The following is a 21,178-nucleotide window of genomic DNA, read 5'->3' on the forward strand; positions in this document are numbered from 1 at the left end:
GTGGTGTACTTTCTTGATTTTTTGTATTTCTGGTATCTTTTTTTTGATGTTTATTCATTGTGGCAGGGGGTTTCACAGTCCACAGGTTTGACACTATTGACTGAATAAGATGTTACTGTGGTTGCCAATTTGGCATGGCTACCTCAGTGACTGCTCAGTTGTCCACTAGTGCCTTACGTGTGTGGTTGCCTTGGGTCTTGGGCCTCTCTGGGGAGCCACCTCTCTGGTCAGCTTGGACTCTGCTGGGCTGCTGGATCATGGGGCGGTACCGCAGGTTGTGTGGTCTCTGCTGAGCTTCCACCTCCCGTGTTGGACTTCTCCCTGTTCCGTGTGCTCTGGCCCGGGCTGCTGGGATGCGCCATGGCACCACAGAGTTTGTGGTCTCTGCAGAGCTTCCCCTTCCCCTGCTGGATGTCTCCTTGCTCTGTGCACACTAGGCTGGGCTTGGGATGGAGCTGTGTGGTGGCAGTGAAGCCTACCTGCTGCTGGATTGCGTGGCGGCGGCCCCCCCACAGGGTGTGTGGACTCTACAGAGCTTCTATCTCCCCTGCTGGTCGTCTCTGTGCTCCGTACGCATTGGGCCAGGCTGCTGGATCCCGCGGCAGCAGTGTGGTCCCCATGGAGTTCCCGCCTCCCCTGCCAGACGTCTTCCTGCTCCGAGCACACTAGGCCAGGCTGGGAATGGAGCTGGGTGCCTGCAGTGAAGCCTACCTGCTGGATCATGCAGTGGTGGCCCCACAGGGTGTGTGGTTTCTGCGGAGCCTCCACCTCCCCTGCCGGACGTCTCCCCACTCTGTGCACACTGGGCTGGGCTGGGAATGGAGCCAGGTGTCGGCGGTGAAGCCTATCTGCCGGATTGTGTGATGGCGGCCCCACAGGGCATGTCGTCTCCACGGAGCTTCTGCTTTCCCTGCTGGACGTCTCCCTGTTCCATATGCACTCGATGGTATGTTTTTATAGTTTAAATCGGTTGATTTGTGGGAGAGAGTGACTCTAGGGACCGTCTATTTTGCCATCTTGACCAGAAGTCTCTCCTAAATGCAACTGTTTTTAACTGGGTTGTAGTTTCCTGACCGGCTCAGGTCCCAGAGATTGATGATCTGGTGTGGTGCAAGGTGGGGTGGAAAAAGAATAGATAAAAAGAAAAGAACAAATCTAAACTCATTTCTTCATAAGCTATTAAACCATTCTTTCAACCGTGGGAATAGCTCATTAAAAATAAAAGGGTTGTGCCTCATTTACCTTAAGGAGAGTGTTTATCTTTATTTTATTTTTTAAATATAGGGTTTTTTTCTATATAGGATTCGAACCCCTGGCCTTGGTGTTATCAGCACCACACTCTCCCAAGTGAGCCACAGGCCGGCCCAAATATAGCTTTTCTTTACTGTTTTATTATTACTATTATTTGGCGGCTGGCCGGTAAGGGATCCAAAACTCTTGACTTTGGTGTTATCAACACCGCGCTCTAACCAACTGAGCTAACCAGCCAGCCCTCTTCTCTTTAAAAAGGCATAAATTAGACACAGTTTATCTGGTCTGATTCACACGGGAGTATTTTTCACCAATGATTGCACACTCTTCTTTCCTGGGCAGTCAGTGTATTCAAGGCACAGCGATTTCAGTACAACGGAGGCCAAACTTTTTTTTTTTTTTTGGTCGCTGACCAGTATGGGGATCCGAACCTCTGACCTTGGTGTTACAAGCTCTAACCAACTGAGCTAACCAGCCAGCAACAGAGGCTAAACTATTAACTTGTGATTGGAGTGCTTCCATTCCCATAGTGGTATTGAACTCTTGTTCTATTACCACGTACAGATTAGGGGTTGCCTTTTGCAAATCATAAATTCAAATGCAGGGAAGAGGGAGAAATGGGGAGCTGTTGTTCAGTGGTTATAGAGTGTCAGTTTTGCAGGATGAAAAAATCTGGAGATCAGTTGCATAGCAAGGTGAGTATAGTTAACACTACTGAATTGTGCACTTAAAAATGGCAAAGATCGGACCGGCCCGTGGCTCACTCGGGAGAGTGTGGTGCTGACAACACCAAGTCAAGGGTTAAGATCCCCTTACCGGTCATCTTTTAAAAAAAAAAAAATGGCAAAGATGGTAAATTTTTACTTTTTTGTTTTTTTACTACAATTAAAAATAAAAATGAGGGGGCCGGCCCGTGGCTCACTTGGGAGAGTGCGGTGCTGATAACATCAAAGCCACGGGATCGGATCCCATATAGGGATGGCCGGTTAGCTCAGTGGGTGAGCGTGGTGCTGACAACACCAAGGGTTAAGATCCCCTTACCGGTCATCTTTTTAAAATAAATAAATAAATAAATAAAAAATAAAAATGAGGTAAAGGACTGGAGTAGACATTTGTTCATAAAGACATATGAATGGCCAATAAGCACGTGAAAAGATGCTTAACATAACTCTTATCGTTAGGCGCATGAAGTTTTTACAATTTAGTCTCAGTTGGCTATTAACTGCTTTTCTCTCATGTAAATGTTCATTATAAAAATTTTAACACCCTTTTTAACAACAGGCTCGTGATCCTGGTGGTCTTTGGCAAGAGGGTACTTACAACAGCATGATTTAAATTTTGGTATTAGGCGTGAACAAGAAATTACGATCAAGATAGAAATTGTAGGTATATAAGCAAGAAAAGTAAAATTTACACAAAGCAAAACATTCCTGAAGTTCGCTGTACCAGCCAGCCACCAAAAATTCAAACAAACAAAAAAATAAAAAATGCCTGAAGTTGTATGCCCAAGGTAATATTCACTCACAATTTTGAACAAATAACTTGGAAAATTATAAAGTTGATCTGACCCATAATTGCAATAGGATATATTTTAATATATCATCAGTAAATGAAAAGGACAATAACATTTGTTACTCTACAAGTTGTTTGAAAACAGTAAACTCTTTTGGAGAAACAAGTTGTACTGGATTGAATTATGTCTCCCCAAAACTCCCTGAAGCTTCAATTATGTCCCCCAAGTTTTATGTATTGGAAACTTAGACCCCACTGTGACTGTTAAGACGGTGGGAAATCCTGTTATGGTCATTGAAAGGTGGGGCTTTGAAGGTGATTGGATTGTAGGACCATGCAGTAGTGAATGGATTAAAAATGGTGGTCAGGGGCGTGGTTCTGAGGACTTTAAAAGAAGAGCAGAGTCTGTCTCTCTCTGCTCTCTCTGCTTCCATCATCTTGCAGTATGAGACCCCTGGGTCACTGTTGCCACCGCCAGATGGACTGTGGACTTCCCAGCCTCAGAAACTAAGCAATAAATTTCATTTTCTTTATAAATCACCCAGTATCAGGTATTTTGTTATAAGCAATGGAATAGACTAATACAGGAGGCATGGCAGAGCTGAGCAAAATGAGGTACAATTTGATACATGGGCAGGGACAAATTGTTGTCTAATTGGGAAAAAATGCATTGGATTCCCATCTATGCCGAGAAATTAACTTATTGTAGATCTAAATGTGAAAGACAAGATTAGACACGCTGAGAAATGATGGTGTTTTGATTTAGGATCTTTAATATAGACAGAACCTCTCTAATGATTAGGAGAGACACAGGATGGAAATAAAGACTTTTTTTTTTTTTTTTAAAGATGACCGGTAAGGGGATCCTAACCCTTGACTTGGTGTTGTCAGCACCACGCTCATGCAGTGAGCTAACCGGCCATCCCTATGTGGGATCCGAACCCTTGGCCTTGGTGTTATCAGCACCGCACTCTCCCGAGTGAGCCACAGGGCCGGCCCGGAAATAAAGACTTTTATTACTTCCAGGTCCTGGCATGCCTTAAAGCTACACAGGAAAGCCACAGAGGGCAGGTAGGGAGAGAGATAAAGGAACCTGTGGGTTAGCGCACTGCCTTCATTGTGTCCAGAGCTTTATCCAAACAGGTTTCCCATGGGGAGGTTATTTTTTTTTTCTTTGTTTTCTTTTTTCTTTTCCCATGGGGAGTTCTAATTGGTGACTTTAAAGCAAGCAGGCACCAGTTGCTGGAGATCATGCTGTGACTGAGAGGTAGTCACAGTGGCCTATCTGCACAGTCCATGCTGGGTATGGGGGCCAGTCAAGTAGGCTGGATGTAGCAGCTGTCCCATAGGGAGGTGCAGTTACTATTGTCAAAGTCCCCAGCCATTGTCAAAGTCCACGGCCATTCAAAACTGGACTCTATGGAAGCTAGAGGAAATCACTTTGCTGATAATGCAGGAAAGAATGCTGCTTTTGCAGTTCCTACTGTCCAATTCTCTGTCATGACCCAGCTACAAAAGTTTCTAAGAGATGATGTTAAAACAACTATTGGTGTGGCTGGTTAGCTCACTTGGTTAGAGCATAGTGTTCTAACACCAAGGTCAAGGGTTCAGATCCCCTTACTGGACAGCCACCAAAACAAACAAAAAACAACAAAGAAAGTAACAAACAAACATAAACCCAACTATTAAAGATGCATGAAAATGTTATGGAATGGGCTCGACAGAGAAATAGTTGGCACTTAGAGGGTTGGAGAGTCAGGTATTTTATTATGCCAGTGGGCCCAGATGAGCTAGCACTCCAAGATCTAAGCCCTGAGCTTAAGTTTTACAGGGTTTATATAGGTGGACTCTTGGGGGTTCTTTTGTTTTGTTTTCTCAGCATTCATGTTGCTAGTGGAGTAGTAATTTTCATTTTCTCAGCATTCATGTAGCCAGTGCTGTAGCCATTGCTATTAGAAAACATGTTTACAAAAGCAGGAGTGTGAGCAGTTGATTATCAGTAAGTTTTAAAGGCAAAACGAGCTACTGAAAGAATTTTGCATTTTCCCAACAAAATCAAGCACCAGAAGCCCAAAAACAAATTTGGAAAATTAGTGGCTGCTAGTTTAGTAACAGACAAGAACTCTGGTTTGGGCCAAATAAAAGGCCTGTCCTGCCAGACTCCAGGACATTTCCTCTAACTACTGTACATGATTTAAGTCACTGAGCTACAGAAATGGTTATCACTTTTATGAAACAATACTGGTGGGTTAACATCAATAAAGCTGCTAAAATTTCTTACTTGGCCTGCCCCTGTTCTAAATTCAATCCTAGAATGCCAGTGCACAGAGCCTCTGGCCATTTTCACCTCCTTAATGGGACATTTGAGGTGTGGCAGATGGATTTTATCCAGCTACATCCATCACATGAATACAAATATATTTTAGTGGCTGACATGGGGAATGGAACCCTTTACACTGGTGTTACAAGGCTATGCTCTAACCAATTGAACTAGCCAGCCCCATTTTAGTTTTTATCTATGTTTATCTATGTTATCTAGTCTTTATCTATCATTGGGTTGAAGCATTCCCCTGCAGACTCCACTACAAAGGCCATTGCTGCACAGAAGCACTCATTAGCTTCTCTTGCTAGAGTAGTTTTGATAATAGAATTGCCCTTGATTATCTATTAGCTGAGCAAGGAGGCATCTGTGGTGTTGCTAATACAGGCTGTACTTGAAGAAACTCCAGTGGGGAAGTTGAGACATAGTTACAAATAATAAGAGAATAAGCCATATGGCTACAACAAATCTCACCCATTCCCCACATGGTTATTTGATTTGTTTATTTGACTGCCTTTCAGTCTAGGTTCATGGCCTAAGCCAATCATGCAAACTGGACTTGTTATATGGCTCTTCTTTTTACTCTGTATTTTCCATTTTAAATTTGTTGCCTATCAAGTCTTCACAAAAATATAACCCTTAAGAGAATTATTTGCCCCCAGTGTCTTAAAATGATAGCCATTGCCAATGGGACAGACAAAATAAAACTATAAAATCCAGACAGACTAAGCCTGAGAGCTTCTCCTGATAGCCTCCTTGTTGCTTGAATGTGGTGAAAAGGATTTTGACACTAACTTCCAGCCATTGACCACCTCCCCTTGACATGGGACAAGGACAACTAACCATGACAGGTGCATCCCAATGCTGAGAGACACTTAAAACCTGCCTGATTGATCAGCCATGCTTTTGGAGAAAGATATTGATCAGAAGGGGGAAGGTGAAAATTGGAGATACCAGGATGAAATCACCCTTGTCAGACCCCTAAAACAAACAAACAAATAAAAAACCTAAGCTGAGAAGGAGGAAGAAGGAGAATCCATCCTTCCATGTCTGAGGATAAAGACTGTCTCAAGAACTTTCTAAAATAACTGCACAAGACACACCTTCAAGGCTGCAGCAATTCAGATAAGATGCTCATGAAAGAGTACTTGACAGTACTGGCATCTCCACCAGTGAACGATGCCAGCTCCAAATCCAGCTTTGAACCTCCAGAATCAATGAAATTCACTTCCAAGCAGCTTATATGATCTCCTTTTTGCCAAATAAAGACTTCCCCTTGCTCTCCCTCTTCTGGCACATCTGTGGCTTGACACAGTGTGCATCTCTGATTACAATCCTTTTTGCAAACTCCTGAATAAACGTATCATGTTAGGGGATATTTTTCCCTGAAATTTTTTTTTTTTAGCTTGACAATGCTACAACATGCATGTCTTTTGTAAAACCTATACTAAGTTAAAGAATCCAGTCACAAATACCACATGTGAAATGATTCCATAAATATGAAAGTCTAGAATAGGGAAATCTGTAGAGACAGAAAGTAGGTTACTGCTTACCGAGGGCCAGAGTTTGGGGGATGAAGGTGGGAGAATGGGGGGGGGGGATAGGGCAAGACCAATGTAGCCTAAGTAACTCCATTTTGTTTTTTACAAGTTTGCAACTTGATTTTGATGTTTTTAAGTTAAAAGTGTTTATGTGAAACTGCAAGTGAGGAGTCACTGAACAGGCCTGCTTGCCTGTGCAAATCCATGAAACTAACAACTTCTGGCATAAATGTAACAGCCTGAACAGAAGTGACTCTATTTCATTAAACTTCTAAATTTAAAGGGGTTTTTTTCTTACTCTTGTAACCCGAACCACATAGCTTGCAGCTGGACATTAGAACACAATGATTTCCGGCCGGCCCGCTGGCACACTGGAGAGTGCGCCGCTTGGGAGTGCGGTGGCGCTCCCGCTGAGGGTTCGGATCCCATGTGGAGACCGGTTCCTGCTCACTGGCTGAGCGCGGTGCGGGTGCGACACCGAGGGTTGCGATCCCGTTGCCGGTCAGTAAAAAAGACAAAAAGAAAAAAAAAAAAGAACACAATGATTTCTGTTCACATGACTGCTAGAACATGACTCTTGCTCACACTGTACACAGAATAATTATAGAAGAAATTATTAACCCAGGGGGCCATTCTTTACTAGCTTGCTAACTAGATCTTTTTGAGATTAACAGGAACTGAATCCATGGCTTGACTTCATGGAGGATGGTCACCATGAATCAGCTCCCACCCGAGAGGTTCTTTGGATGTTTATCTGCAATTTTATGATAATGCCTGCACGTCCCTGCTTAGATCACCATGAATCAGCCCCCTACCACCTGTCCCTGTAAAAGCCTTTGGCAAGTCTGGGAAAAGTGGAGATGGTCTCTGAGACACGAGTCCACCATTTCCCCAGGCTGCTGGCTTCCTGATTAAAGGCCACCTTTCCTTACACCAACTCTTGTCTTTCAGTTATTGGCTATTGAGTGGCGAGCAAATGGACCTTTGGGGTCTTGGTAACATAAAGATAAGCTACAAACTGCATGTATATAAAGAAATTGCTTCTGCTTTAACACATGGTCAGCTCTTGTTTGGACTCACAGACCGTCATCGCTCTTCTGCACTGATTCATGCAGCATAGTCCTTGAACGTAAGTAGGCTTCTCCGAAGACCCTGCCTTGCAAGATGTGGACTGTCCAGACCTCCAGCTGAGCAAGACCAGGGACCGGAACTGGTTCGTTAACCCCTTGCCGTAGACCGCTGCTTCGCCTTGAATGACTGAGTTTGCACCTTCTGATGTCCTTTCTTATTCTCACTTGATTTTCCCTCGTTTGAAGTGTTAATGTTTTTGATTCCTATTTGTTGAGATCTTTGTATGCCATGTTAGGCTTCTAAATGAAGCAGATATTCTGGAAATAGCTCCAGGTGAACTCTGCATAGCTCATAGCTGAATTGAGTGTGTGTGATTCAATAAAGGTTGACATTGTGGACGGACACAATTGTGTTCATGTCGAGTTAATCATAACCTTGATTCTATGCTCACTTAGGGGAGTGGTAGATAAAGAGTATAGAAGTGTCACGTCTACCTCGGGGTGACGGAGACGGAGACGCAAAGGATTACTCAAAGCCCATTTCTCCAGAGCAGTGAGAGGCTCAGAAGGGGTTAAATCCAAGGAATGACTTCAAGCAAGAAGCATTCCCAGGAAATAAACTCAAACTAGGTTTTCTCTCGGTTTTCTATTGTCCAGCCAAGAAAGTTACAGAAAAGAACACAGGTGGTTAATCAGTCATAGTGAAAACATAAACAAACTGGCTACATAATTTTCATTAAAGCAGGTGCAACTTAAAAATAGTTTAAGCAATTCCCATCAAAGGAGTCATAAAACTAAGCTATGTGACATACAAAAGAACCCATGAGATAATCATTATGGCAACCCTCAACTTAAAAATAGTTTAAGCAATTCCCATCAAAGTCATAAAACTAAGCTATGTGACATACAAAAGAACCCATGAGATAATCATTATGGCAACCCTTAGTTCCCTAGGAAACTTAGAGAAGCAGTTGAAGGTGAAATGTGGAACCAGCCACTAATTGCCAGAGTAGCCTTGAAGCTTTCAATACACATATTTTCCCATAGTTAGGTTTAGCTGCACCAAGGCCATCTTCCCTTAGAACAAGCACTTATGCTGTGTTACAATTCTCATATCCAAACCAGAGACTTTTTAGTCCTGTGAAAGTTTGCTGTTTTTTTTTCCCAAGCTTAGCATTTCTATGTGCAATTCTAAAAGGTTAGGTTATTCCTCAAACTTCAAGGCTTTGACTTTGCTAAAACTAAAGACTGTGGTCCTACTATGCTACAGCCTAAACTAAAGGGCTTTGGCTCTTCTAACAGCTAAGGACTGTGGTCCTACTAAGATAAAGATCCTAATAAGCTACAGTCTAATCGAAGGACTGTGGTCCTTCTAATCTAAGGGCTGTAGCCCTACTAGGCTAAAGGTTAAGGCCCTGTGAAATACATGCACTTTATTAATGTTAGTACCCTTTACACAGAAGTTTCTTTTTGAGGTGATAAAAGTTGTGGTGATAATGGCATGTACGAGGGTACTTCGAAAAGTTCGTGGAAAAGTAGAATTTAAAGATAATACAAATCTTTCCATGAACTTTTTGAAGTACCCTCATATCTGTGAATATACTAAAAATGTTGGGATTGTACACTTCAAATGGATGGATTAGGGCTAATCAGTTAACTCTGTTAGAATTTGGTGCTAATAACACCAGGGTCCAGGGTTCCATCCCTGTACTGGCATTCAGCCAAAAAAAAAAAGTAGTGCATTGTATAGTATGTGCATATCTTAATAAACCGGTTCAAATTGTGGTCTGAAATTAAGGTTCTCTAGGCAGAAATAATTGTATAAAGTTCACTGGGAAAATCAACCCAAGAAACACCATCTGACAGAGCCAGAAAGTGCTCCAAGGTTTATTACACATAATAAAGGCATCCTAGACAGAAAAAGGCTGAAGAAAGCAGAAACTGAAAACAAAAAGCAGACTGATCATTTTAAAGTTACTTTTCTTGTAAGGCTGGAACAGGGAGACAGAACAATAGGAAAATAACTGATTAGTTAACTTCAGGTTACTTCAGGCTATCTCTTCAGTGTAAGGATTACAGCAGAGGGAACTTTATTATCATACCTGTTGAAGACTTGAACTGGCTTGTTCCGGGAAATTGCCTGTTCTCTCTCCTGACCCTTTTTTTTTTTTAAAGATGGCCGGTAAGAGGATCTTACCCCTTGGCTTGGTGTTGTCAGCACCACGCTCTCCCAAGTGAGCCACGGGCCAGCCCTTCTCCTGACTTTTGAGAAGGTCAGACCACAATGTCAGTGACTCCATTTTGATTTTTAAGTGTGGCATTTTGGAGCCTACTACAGGAATTTAGTCCAAAACAACGGCCTTTTATATATATATTTTTTTAACAGAATAATTGAATGTATTAGGAGTTTTGATCCAATTTGACAGTGCTAAGAGTTTCCTGGCTCATTCCAAATTTATATAACCTGTTATTGGTTTTCTTATATATATGAATGATAATAGAAAATTCAGTTGCCTTAGAGATATCATAACCTTCCACATTTCAAAGTTCTCAAAGGACACAAAGACTGATCTGAAATAAATACACTTCTAGTGTAAAATGTACACCTGACAATTTTATCGAACACCTCTTATAGGTGGTACTTGGTCTGAGAAGCTTTCTGAGCCAAGGCTAGGACTGTGGATTTCAACCTTCCCCAGAACCAAAGTGCCACATGTGCGGAGGTGAGGCAGGGGTGGGTGGAAGCCCCAAAGGTCAAAGATCAAAACGGAGGTTGACTGTTTATTACATATGGTGACATTGCTTTTAAGTATGTGTGACCACAGTTCCATGAGTGGCCTCCCAGCCTCGTGCCAAGCCCCTGATGCCTGGAGAACAGGCGATCCTCCTGTTCCAGTCTGGCCTGGCCTGGGGTCCCTCTTCCTCTGCACAAGGGGGTCGCTCCACGTGGAAACTGAACTTTGAATTCCCTGCACCCCCGTCCATTCCGGCCTGGGAACAAGGACAGTGGAACGAGGTGGGGAGGAGTGGGTGGTGGACGCTCAGATAACTGATTTCTGGCAATCTGTCACTCAGGCTCAAGGGGGTGGGATGATAGGAATTGTCCAATCAAACGAAGCCGGAAGGGGTGGGGAATAACACCAGGAAGGTGCGTGGATGACGCTATTTATTCCGGTGCCTCAGCTCGTCTCGCTGACTTGTGACGTGTCCGGTGGTTCTGCTTCAGCATTTATGTCCCCGTGCGCTGCTCTGCCCGGGGGAGCCGTAAGGAGAACGCGGGGACACCCGGAAGCCGGGAAATGGTGAGTGTCGGGCGGGCGTCCCGAGGCGGGGAGCGGGGCCGGTTGGAACCGGCCGGAGCCGGCCGTGGCCGCGGGACCCGGGCCTCCCCGCGCTCAGCCCCGGAGTCTGCGGCCCCGAGTCCGCCGCCGGCGCCGCGCGGTCCTCGGTCCCCTGAAATCCCTTTCTTTATCATGGTTTGGTTATGCCAGTCGATTAATTATCTATTTTGATTAAGATCATTTGCTTCTCTGTCCTTGTAATCAAAAACGTTCTAACACATACGATAGTGTGGTTCATCATTGTTTTAGTCAGTTTGGGATGCTACAACAAAGTATCATAGGCTGGGTGGCTTATGAACAACAGAAGGCTATTTCTGACAGCTCTGGAGGCTGAATGTCTGAGATCAGGGTGCCAACATGGTCGGGTTCTTATAAGGCCCTTTTACGGGTGGCAGAGTGCTGACTTATCTTCACATGGCGGAAAGAGGACAAAAGAGCTCTCAAGGGTCCTTTTAATAAGGCACTAATCCCATGTATAAAGTCTCCACCCTCAGGACCTAATTATCTCCCAAAGGCCCACATCTTAACACCATCCTACTGAGACTTAGAATTTCAACATATGAGTGTGTGTGTGTGGGGGGGGGGATATTTTACAGGAGAGAGAAGCAGAGAATAACCACCTGGATCTATTTTGTCTAAAATGATTGTGCTTCTTCTCTGAGTGTCTTTCTTGGGCACAGACATTCTGTGGGAACTCCTTTGGGTTGTGGGTTTCTCTTTGGAACCTTTCCTGGGTGATCTGTCCTTTCAGCACAGTTTCTGGTCAGCACTGCCCCTCCCTCCCTGGGTTTGTCACCTTGAAACGATTTACTCACGTAGTTGAGCCTCAGTTTTTTAATAAGTGGAAGTTAATAGAGCTTGAAAGATAGTAGAAAATATTTCCAAAGAGGCAAGATATGAATTTCAGAAAGAAAAAAAAAAAAGTCCACGTATACCTTCCATTTGTTGTCTTTTTTATATTTCTGCTCCTCTTGAGCATATCTAGTACGTTTCTCTAGTCTGTTGTTTTGTTTTGCATTATTTCAAATGGATAAACAGCACTTCGACCTGCCAAACCTCCAAGTTTTCAAATCTGGTGAATTTGTTTTTGACACAGATATAATAATTAGCTGAATCTTCATTTTTTTTTTTTTCCTTTTTGTCTTTTTTTGTGACCGGTAACGGGATCGCAACCCTCAGTGTCGTGCCCGTACCGTGACCGGCAACGGAATCGCAACCCACGGTGTCACGCCCGCACCATGCTCAACCAGTGAGCGGACCGGTCTCTATGTGGGATCCGAACCCTTGGTGGGAGCGCCGCACTCTACTGAGTGCGCCACCAGGCCGGCCCTGAATCTTCATTTTCTGAAAGAAACAGACACTTTTGGGTTTTCTTGTTGCGTTAGACTATGAGAAAATTGTTCTACAATTTTTATGAGGGTTGGGCTTGAGTGATTTTGCTGTATTATTCAAAAACTGGTTTGTGTTATTTAAAATATCAGTGGTGGTCCAAAGGCACTTACTGGGGGGCAGATGCTTGTGGCCACTGACTGAAGGCCGAGGAGGGTGTGTAGAGCTCCCAGGTACATTCCTGTAGCTGCTGAGGTCCCCTCCCCTCCATCACCACAAACTGACCACTTTAGGGGTTATGTTTCAAGGATGACAATCTGGACTCCAAGCTTGGGTATGTGTTTAACCTCAGAACGTGGCTATTTTTTATGAACTGTGATGAAGCGGGGTGCTTGCTGGGGGAGATTCAAATATTTGCGTTTCTTTTGATTTCTTATTTGACTATTGGTGCCCTCTAACCTAGTTTTCCTAAACACTTAGTAATTTTTTTTTTCCTTTTCTGTATATGTAAGATGTTCTGGGTGAAAATATGTCTTTATTGAGAGAGATGATGTGAGTAGGTAAGAATTCTGGAACCAAACAATTTTTTTTAGGAAAAAAAATCAAGATATGAGATGGGTTATTTAAGTTCTCCGGCGCATTTTTTCTGTTTAGCTGAGTTTATGCGTGTGCATTCTATAGAGAATTTGAAAATTAAAGGTTTTACCATTCCTAAGTATTTTAATTATTCTGTGGAGAAATACTAAAAGCTAATGAAAATTTGCAAAAACCTTAATACATTTAATAAATGAAGAGGAAACCCCAAGTTCATATTAATATGCTATGCAAGCCTAAACACATCCCACAGTGTGAGAAGAAGTGGAAGAACAAGGTATGATCCCACTTGATATTTAGTTAGGAAGATATTTCAAAGGTTAAGTTTTTTAAAAAAAAAGATGACCGGTAAGGGGATCTTTACCCTTGACTTGGTGTTGTCAGCACCATGCTCAGCCAGTGAGCCAACCGGCCATCCCTATATAGGATCCGAACCCGTGGCCTTGGTGTTATCAGCACCACACTCTCCCGAGTGAGCCACGGGCCGGCCCTTCAAAGGTTAAGTTTTTAATAAGTTTTTTTCTGCTTCAAACATTATTCATCCTTCAGTGGAAGGGATGACATTTTATAATGATTACCTATGCAGAAAAATTAAAAGAAACTAATTAAATTAAATTGTAAACAGCAGAAATAGTTCAAAGTAATGGCTATTAAACAGTAAAACATTGTGTATATACATATCTGTTAATTTAAAATAAACAATGCAAGGGAAAGTTTTAAAAACTCTGCCAGACAGCAACGACTGACTTGAGAACACTCCCTGCCAGCACATCCTGGTTCACTCCAGAGCTCTTGCTCCAGCCACTCCCACATAACCACTTTTGAGAATTTTGGGGGCATTTTGTCACTGTTTATATCAGAGCAAGTAATGTATACTTTTCCTTCATGCCTTACTTATTGTAATGAGTAGTCAGACTCTACATTTGATGTTTGACTGCTGAGAGCTGAAGTCTCTCCCTTCCTTCTTCCCCTTGTTCTCACACCTGGACCAGCTTTGGAGAAAGCCTGGGGCTCCATCCTCTGGTGCTGCCCAAGGAACTGTAGCAGAACCCCAGCCCCAAACACAGTAAAAACCCAGGGTTCCTTGTTCTCTCAAGCCATTTCCCACATGCCCAGCTCATTCCCCGGACCCCAGTCTTTAATTATATCAGTAATAAGCCTTTTATACCCTCTCAGCCTGTGTGTGCCATGCCATCATTTCTTGGGATTTAGAAAGAGAAGTATGGGATTGAGGATCTCCTTAAAGTGGTCAGGGTAATGTGTCTTGGTCTGAAACCCTGTATTTTAGAATAAAGCTGTGACTACTGCTGGGCTTGGGCCTGATCTACAGGTTCTGCAGGGAAAGATTGTATGTGAAAGAACAGTCATTTTGAAAAAAGGTGGAAGGAAGCTGTTAGATAGAAGTCTGAGTGCACAGTCCTAAGAGCACAGGGCTCACCAGGACCCTTAAGTGCATCTGCTGCTGCCACTGCTTGTGCCTCTGTCGCCATAGAGATCCTGACTCTCAGGGTTTTAGGGTATACACCCAGGCACCCCTGTGTCACAGCAAAGGGATTATTTCAAAAATGACATAAATCTAGAGTTCTTCAACCTTATAAAGCAACAATTGCCATGGAGGAAGCTCCTAATTGTGGTGATGCTAATGTAAGGCTCGTTGGGGGGTAAAATGTATAAATACTAGGGTAGACAAGACAGGTCTTTTTCTCCTCCCTGAATTGTATCCTAGACCAAAAAACAAAGCATGCAAGTGGGGGAGTAAGGGAACAAAATAAAAATATGCTGTATAAATTTGAATTAAATCTTTGGCACTTGCACAGTGGCTTGATAAAATGGAATCTCCTGAGCCTTTATCTCCAGTTAAATTAGTTAATATGGCCCAGTGTAAATTAAACAGGACCTCGGAGGATCGAAAAGCATCATCAGATGAACTGAGTGAGCTGCAGTGGGGAGTTTGTAGACTTCATGGATGACATCGCCCCATGTATACTGGATGGAGCTCGGTAGTGAGTTTCTGCTTTTCATTCCTTATTTGGGATGTTCCTGATAAAGAAACAGATCCAAGGGTCAGCACGATGACCACACATAAGGCAGTCATCTTAGCACTGGCTACAAATTGGCCCCATCTGCACGTTTAGGGGTGATTGTGTTAGAGTTTCTCATTCATGGTATAAAATCTCTGGATTTGTCTTTCATCACAAATACCCAACATATAAATCAGGGTAAGTCATGTCTCTACATATCCTAGGCCAACAGTGCAAGGATACTCCTTATCCATGTTTGAGTTTCAGGTAGTACTGATGGTAACCAGAACTCTCATTTCACTTCTCATAATATCCAGTGCTGGGCTCCTAAATAAGTCATTGGAAGGAACTTTCTCCTCCCTTCCCATTCTCAGCCTGCAGACCTCATAGAGTACCATAATGGTTTACTAAAGAAAGGTCAGATTAATGGAATGAAAGATGATATGTTTTGATGATTATTCTTCAGGGGTGAATTGTTTTGAGTCTATCTTCATCATTGGTTTTTTCCCCTAATAAACTTTATCTTTATTTAGAATAGTTTTAGCTTTACAGAGAATTTGATCAGTAAGTACAGAGTTTTCTTGTATCAACCCTGTGTCTCCACAGTTTGTCCTATTTTTTATATATCTTGTATTACTGTAATATATTTGTTAACAATTGGTAAAGTCATATTGATGCACTAATGAGATGTTTGGTGGGTCCCTAGATAGCTTCAGAATGGGGGTTTGGTCCTAAGAAATACAAAGCCTTGATTAGAGGCTTGGAACTTTCAGCCTCAACCTCCAGCCTCTGAGGATGGTAGAGGGAGAAGGGATTTAGAGATTTAATTAATCATGCCTTACTGATGAAACCTCCATAAAACCCCCAAATGGAGAAGTTCTCCCTCTTTCTGCCTTGGTGTTTGGAGGGTGACACACTCAGAAGGCTTTGGAAGATCCGTGCCCTCCCACCCATACTTTGCCCTATGCATTTATTCCATTTGGTTGTGTCTGAGTTGTATTTTTTTGTGATGAACTGGTAATACTAAGTAAAGTCCTCTCTTGAGTTCTGAGAGTCATTCTAGGAATTGTCAATCTTGAAGATGTCTTGTGGGAACCCCTGAATTTGTAATCAGTCAGGCAGAAATGTGGGTAACCTGGGCACCCTATTTTAGTTCATATCTGAAGTGGGGCAGTCTTATGGGATTGAGCCCATAACCTGTGGCATCTGAGCTAACTCTAGGCAGTTAGTATTAGAGGTAAATTGACCACCTATTTGGAGTTAGAGAATTGGACAAGTGGTGTTGGACAAGACACCACCTGGTTGTCAGAACTGAGGGAAAAAAGCTATGACCATTTCTGTTGCTTCTCACTTTCTCCCCTGTATTAGTCTGTTTTGTGTTGTTTATAACAAAATACTTGGAATTGGCTGATTTATAAAGGAAATGAAATTTATTGCCTACAGTTTTTCTTTTTTTTTAAAGATGACAGGTAAGGGGCTCTTAACCCTTGACTTGGTGTTGTCAGCACCACGCTCTCCCAAGTGAGCTAACCAGCCATCCCTATATAGGGATCTGAACCCGTGACCTTGGTGTTATCAGCACCACACTCTCCCAAGTGAGCCACGAGCTGGCCCTGCTTACAATTTCTGAGGCTGGGAAGTCCGAAGTCCATCTGGTGATGGTGACAGTGACCCAGGGATCTTACATTGTAAGGTGGTGGAAGCAGAGAGAACAGAGAGAGAGACAGACAGACTCTCTTTTTCTTTTTAAAGCCCTCAGAACCATGCTCTTGACCACCATTTTTAATCCATTCACTACTGCATGGTCCTACAATCCAATCACCTCTTCAAGGCTCCTCCTTTCAATTACCATAATAGGATTTCCCACCCTCTTAACAGTCACAGTGGGGGCTAAGTTTCTAATACATAAAACGTGGGGGATACAATTCAAGCTTCAATGAGTTTTGGGGGGACATAATTCAATCTACTACCTTCCACTCCTGGCCCCCAAAACTCTTGTCCTTTTCACATACAAATACATTCATTTTATCCCCAAAGTCTTAACTCGTTTCAACGCAAAAGTCCAAAGTCCCATCTGTGAAATTCAGAACAAGTTATCTACCTCCAAGATACAATGGTGGGACAAACTTAGGGTACATAATCCCATTCCAAAAGGGAGAAATAGGCCAAAAGAAAGAAGTAACAAGCCCCAACCCAGCAGGGCAGGCATTAAATCTCAAAGCTGGTGAATCATGTACCTTGACTCCATACTCAACATCCTCAGCACGCTGGTATGGGGGTTGGGTCCCCAAGTCCTTGAGCAGCTCTGCTCCTATGGCTTTCCTGGTCTCAGGCCACACTTCACCTCTCCCAGGCTGTCGTTCTACTCTGGTAGCTCCACAGGTCTGGGGTTTCCATGGCAGTCCTGCTCTCACGGGACTAGTCCGCTAGACATGGTGCTGATGGGGTTTCTCTGCTGCAACTCCAATCCCATGTTTCTGCTCGGCATTGCTCTAGCAAAGGTTGTCTGCAGTGACTCTGCCCCTGCGAGAGATCTCTTCCTGGGCCCCCAGGATTTTCTGTACATCCTTTGAAATCTAGGTGGAAGCTCCCAAGCCTCCACAGCTCTGGCATTCTGCGAGCCTGCAGACCTAACACCACATGGGCACCACCAAGGCTTCTAGCTTGTATTTTTCAAAGCTGTGGGTCCAGCCACACTTGGGACTAATTTACCCACAGCCAGAGTAGCCAAAGCAGCTAGTGTGCTGGAGCTGGAAACACCTTCCCGAGGTGGCCCTGGGCAGTGAGCCTGTGGTGGGCTCCTCAAGCCTGTTCCCCAAGACAATTCTGTCTCCGTAGGTCTTTGGGCCCATAATGGAAGGGTTGGTCCCAGAGCCTTTTGCAATGCCTTCAGGGCCTTTTCCCCCTTCTCTTGATAAACCCATTCTTTCATGTTAATCTTTTTAGTACCATTGAATTTCCTTCTGAAAATACTCTCTGCTTCTCTACCACATGGCCAGGCTGCAAATTTTCCAAATCTTCACACTCTGCTTCCTTTTTAAATTCTGGCTTTATGGGGTCAGCCCGTGGCTCACTTGGGAGAATGCGGTGCTGATAACACCAAGGCACCGGGTTCGGATCCCATATAGGGATGGCCGGTTCGCTCACTGGCTGAGCGTGGTGCTGACAACACCAAGTCAAGGGTTAAGATCCCCTTACCGGTCATCTTTTAAAAAATAAATAAGTAAATAAATTCTGGCTTTATGTCATGGCTTTTCTGCCATAACTCAACATAGGCTGTTACAAGTAGCCATGCAGCTTCCTTAACGCTTTGCTGCTTAGAAATTTCTTCCACTAAACACTTTGGTTCACAACTCTTTTTTTTTTTTTCCTTTTTGTCTTTTTTTACTGACCGGTAACGGGATTGCAACCCTCGGTCTTTGCTGCTTAGAAATTTCTTCCACTAAACACTTTGGTTCACAACTCTTTTTTTTTTTTCCTTTTTGTCTTTTTTACTGACCGGTAACGGGATTGCAACCCTCGGTGTCGCGCCCGCACCGGGGACCGGCAACGGGATAGCAGCCCTCAGTGTTGCGCCTGCACTGCGCTCAACCAGTGAGCAGGAACCGGTCTCCACATGGGATCCAAACCCTCGGCGGGAGCGCCGCCGCACTCTCAGACGGCACACTCTCCAGTGCGCCACCGGGCCGGCCCTGGTTCACAACTCTTAACTTCCACCTTCCACAGAGTCCTAGGGCATGGACCGAATGCAGCCAAGTTCCTTGCCAGTTCACAACAGGGTGATCTTTGCCCCATTTTCCAATAAACTCCTCCTTATTTCTGTCTGAGACCTCCTTAGAATTTTTACAGTTTGTATTTCTATCAGCATTCTTCTTGCCACCATGTAATCAGTCTCTGAGACATTCCAAACTTTCCCTCGTCTTTTTGTCTTTATTCTGAGTCCTCCAAACTCCTCCAACCTTTGCCTAACACCCAGTTCCAAAGCTGCTTCCACATTTTCAGGTATCTGTATAGCAACACCCCACTTCTGTGGTACCAATTTTCGGTATTAGTCTGTTTTTGTGTTGCTATAACAGAATACCTGAGACTGGGCGGTTTATAAAGAAAATGAAATTTATTGCTTACAGTTTCTGAGGCTGGGAAGTCCAAAGTCCATCCAGTGATGGTGATAGTGACCCAGGGGTTTCACATTGTAAGGTGGTGGGAGCAGAGAGAGAGAGACAAACTCTCCTCTTATTTTTAAAGCCCTCAGAACCATGCCCTTGACCACCATTTTTAATCCGTTCACTACTGTACAGTCTTCTACACCCCCCAACCCCAGGTGGGACAGGAAGTCTAGAGGAGACTAAGGTTGGGTATTTCCTTTCCCACAGGTGAGTTAGGCTCTGATAAAATCCTAGTGATTTTACTCTGTTGAAGTAGATTGATTTGATGACAGGCCTTTTTAAGAGGAACAGAATATTTGGGGCATAATTCAAAATGACTACTTTTCATTCCTGCATCTCCAATTTTGCAGTCATTCATTTGTCCTGTGGCCTCAATTCTCTGATAATTTGAAGAAGATTTTGATTTTAAGATTTTTTGTTTGCTTTTGTGTTTGAGAATGAGAAAGATGGCATCTAAGCTCCTTACAAACGAAACCAGAAACTGGAAGTCCTTGATACAACTTTTTAGTGTTTTGTCATGTGTTGAAGTCCTCAACTCTCTTTCTTCCCCTTATGATGCACATCAGAACAGATCGATCAAAAGGCCTGACATCTCTCTTTTTTGTTGTTGATAAAGGATTCAGTCCTCCTAAGCCCATTTCCTTGTGCATGAAGTTGCATACTTCCTCCCACCCAAACTTGATGAAAGCCCAGACCAGGCACATTTACCTGTTCTCTCAGGCCTTTTAGCCACCTGCATGAGAGGCTGGCTCTGCTCTTCCCAGAGATTTCTGTTGTAGAAGTAATAAACCCTTCCATACTATCTTAGTATGTGTGTTGTATTGTCAGTGTTTTTCTTTTCTTTTCTTTTTTTTTTAAAGATGACAGGTAAGGGGATCTTAACCCTTGACTTGGTGTTGTCAGCACCATGCTCTCCCAAGTGAGCTAACCAGCCATCCCTATATAGTGATCCGAACCCGTGGCCTTGGTGTTATCAGCACCACACTCCCAAGTGAGCCACAGGCTGGCCCATTGTCAGTGTTGACATCTGAGCTAACGCTTGGGTGAGGGGTCCATCTTTCTGTGCAGGTGACTGTAACAGTGACAGAAACAGTAAGATGGTGTATATATTGTAATATACTTCACTTAATTGTTCCACTCATATATTTTAAAAATATTTTCCTACCAACCCATGTCACCCTTCATTTTTAAAAGGTGCATAAGATGGTACATTTGTGTAACCAATCCTTTCTAAGTAAACACTTGGCTGGTTACCAATTTTTGCTGTCACATTACAAAGCAGATGAATAAATACCAATCATGTTATTTTGCGAGTGTATTCTAATTTTTTTATCATGAAATACATTCACAAAAGAATGAAAAATAATGTTTTGTGGTATGATTTAGTAATAGTTACAATAAAAACATCTTCAGAATCATCGTCAAGCTTTTCTATTAGGCTGTGTTTGGAGACTCATGTTCTAATCCTTGACCAATGTCTGTCATGCCCCTTTGGTAGCCATTGTCCTGATTGGTTATTCCTAATACCATTACCATTGTTTTATTTTCATTATGTTGTGTTCTTTTAGTATTTCCACTTTTAAACATTCAGTAAATGAATATTAGTGGAATTATATTGAAAACTTTTAGTGGTTTCTTTACCTTAGTATATTTCACATTTCCTTTCCAGTGATTATGGTGTTTGGGCTTTTCCCAAGTTTATTTTTTGCTCTTGTGGAAAATACAGGTCCTGTTGTTTTTCTAACAATCTGCAAATGCCATTGCATGATAAAGGACAGTAGATAAAAATTGCTGGGCCATAGTTCACCGTTACGGGAAATAGTAATAGAAAGTGTATTGATCGACTGTTCCTCCATTTATGCATAACTGTTTGTTCCTGCTGGACATCCAAACTTGGGATTATCTAATCTACTAAGTTTTGTCCTTCTGATCAGTGTGAACTGGGACCTAGTTGATATCTAAGTTGGCTATTTACTCTACCAAAGAGAGGGATTTTTTTTTTCCTTTTTGTCTTTTTTTTTTTTTTTTTTTTT

General features: G+C 43.0%; 1 protein-coding gene across 1 annotated transcript in view; it reads left to right on the forward strand.

The window, feature by feature from the left end:
• Nucleotides 1-10,936: 10,936 nt before the first annotated feature.
• Nucleotides 10,937-21,178, forward strand: part of LOC103610928 (zinc finger protein 709-like) — a 16,783-nt gene continuing 6,541 nt past the window's right edge. The window contains exon 1 of the mRNA XM_008594986.1: nucleotides 10,937-10,996. Coding sequence (XP_008593208.1) covers nucleotides 10,994-10,996 — 3 coding nt within the window. The 5' untranslated portion in view covers nucleotides 10,937-10,993. The remainder of the gene's footprint in view (nucleotides 10,997-21,178) is intronic.

The sequence above is a fragment of the Galeopterus variegatus genome, unplaced genomic scaffold (assembly GCF_000696425.1).
Source record: "Galeopterus variegatus unplaced genomic scaffold, G_variegatus-3.0.2 Scaffold12066, whole genome shotgun sequence".
Classification (NCBI taxonomy): Eukaryota; Metazoa; Chordata; class Mammalia; order Dermoptera; family Cynocephalidae; genus Galeopterus; species Galeopterus variegatus.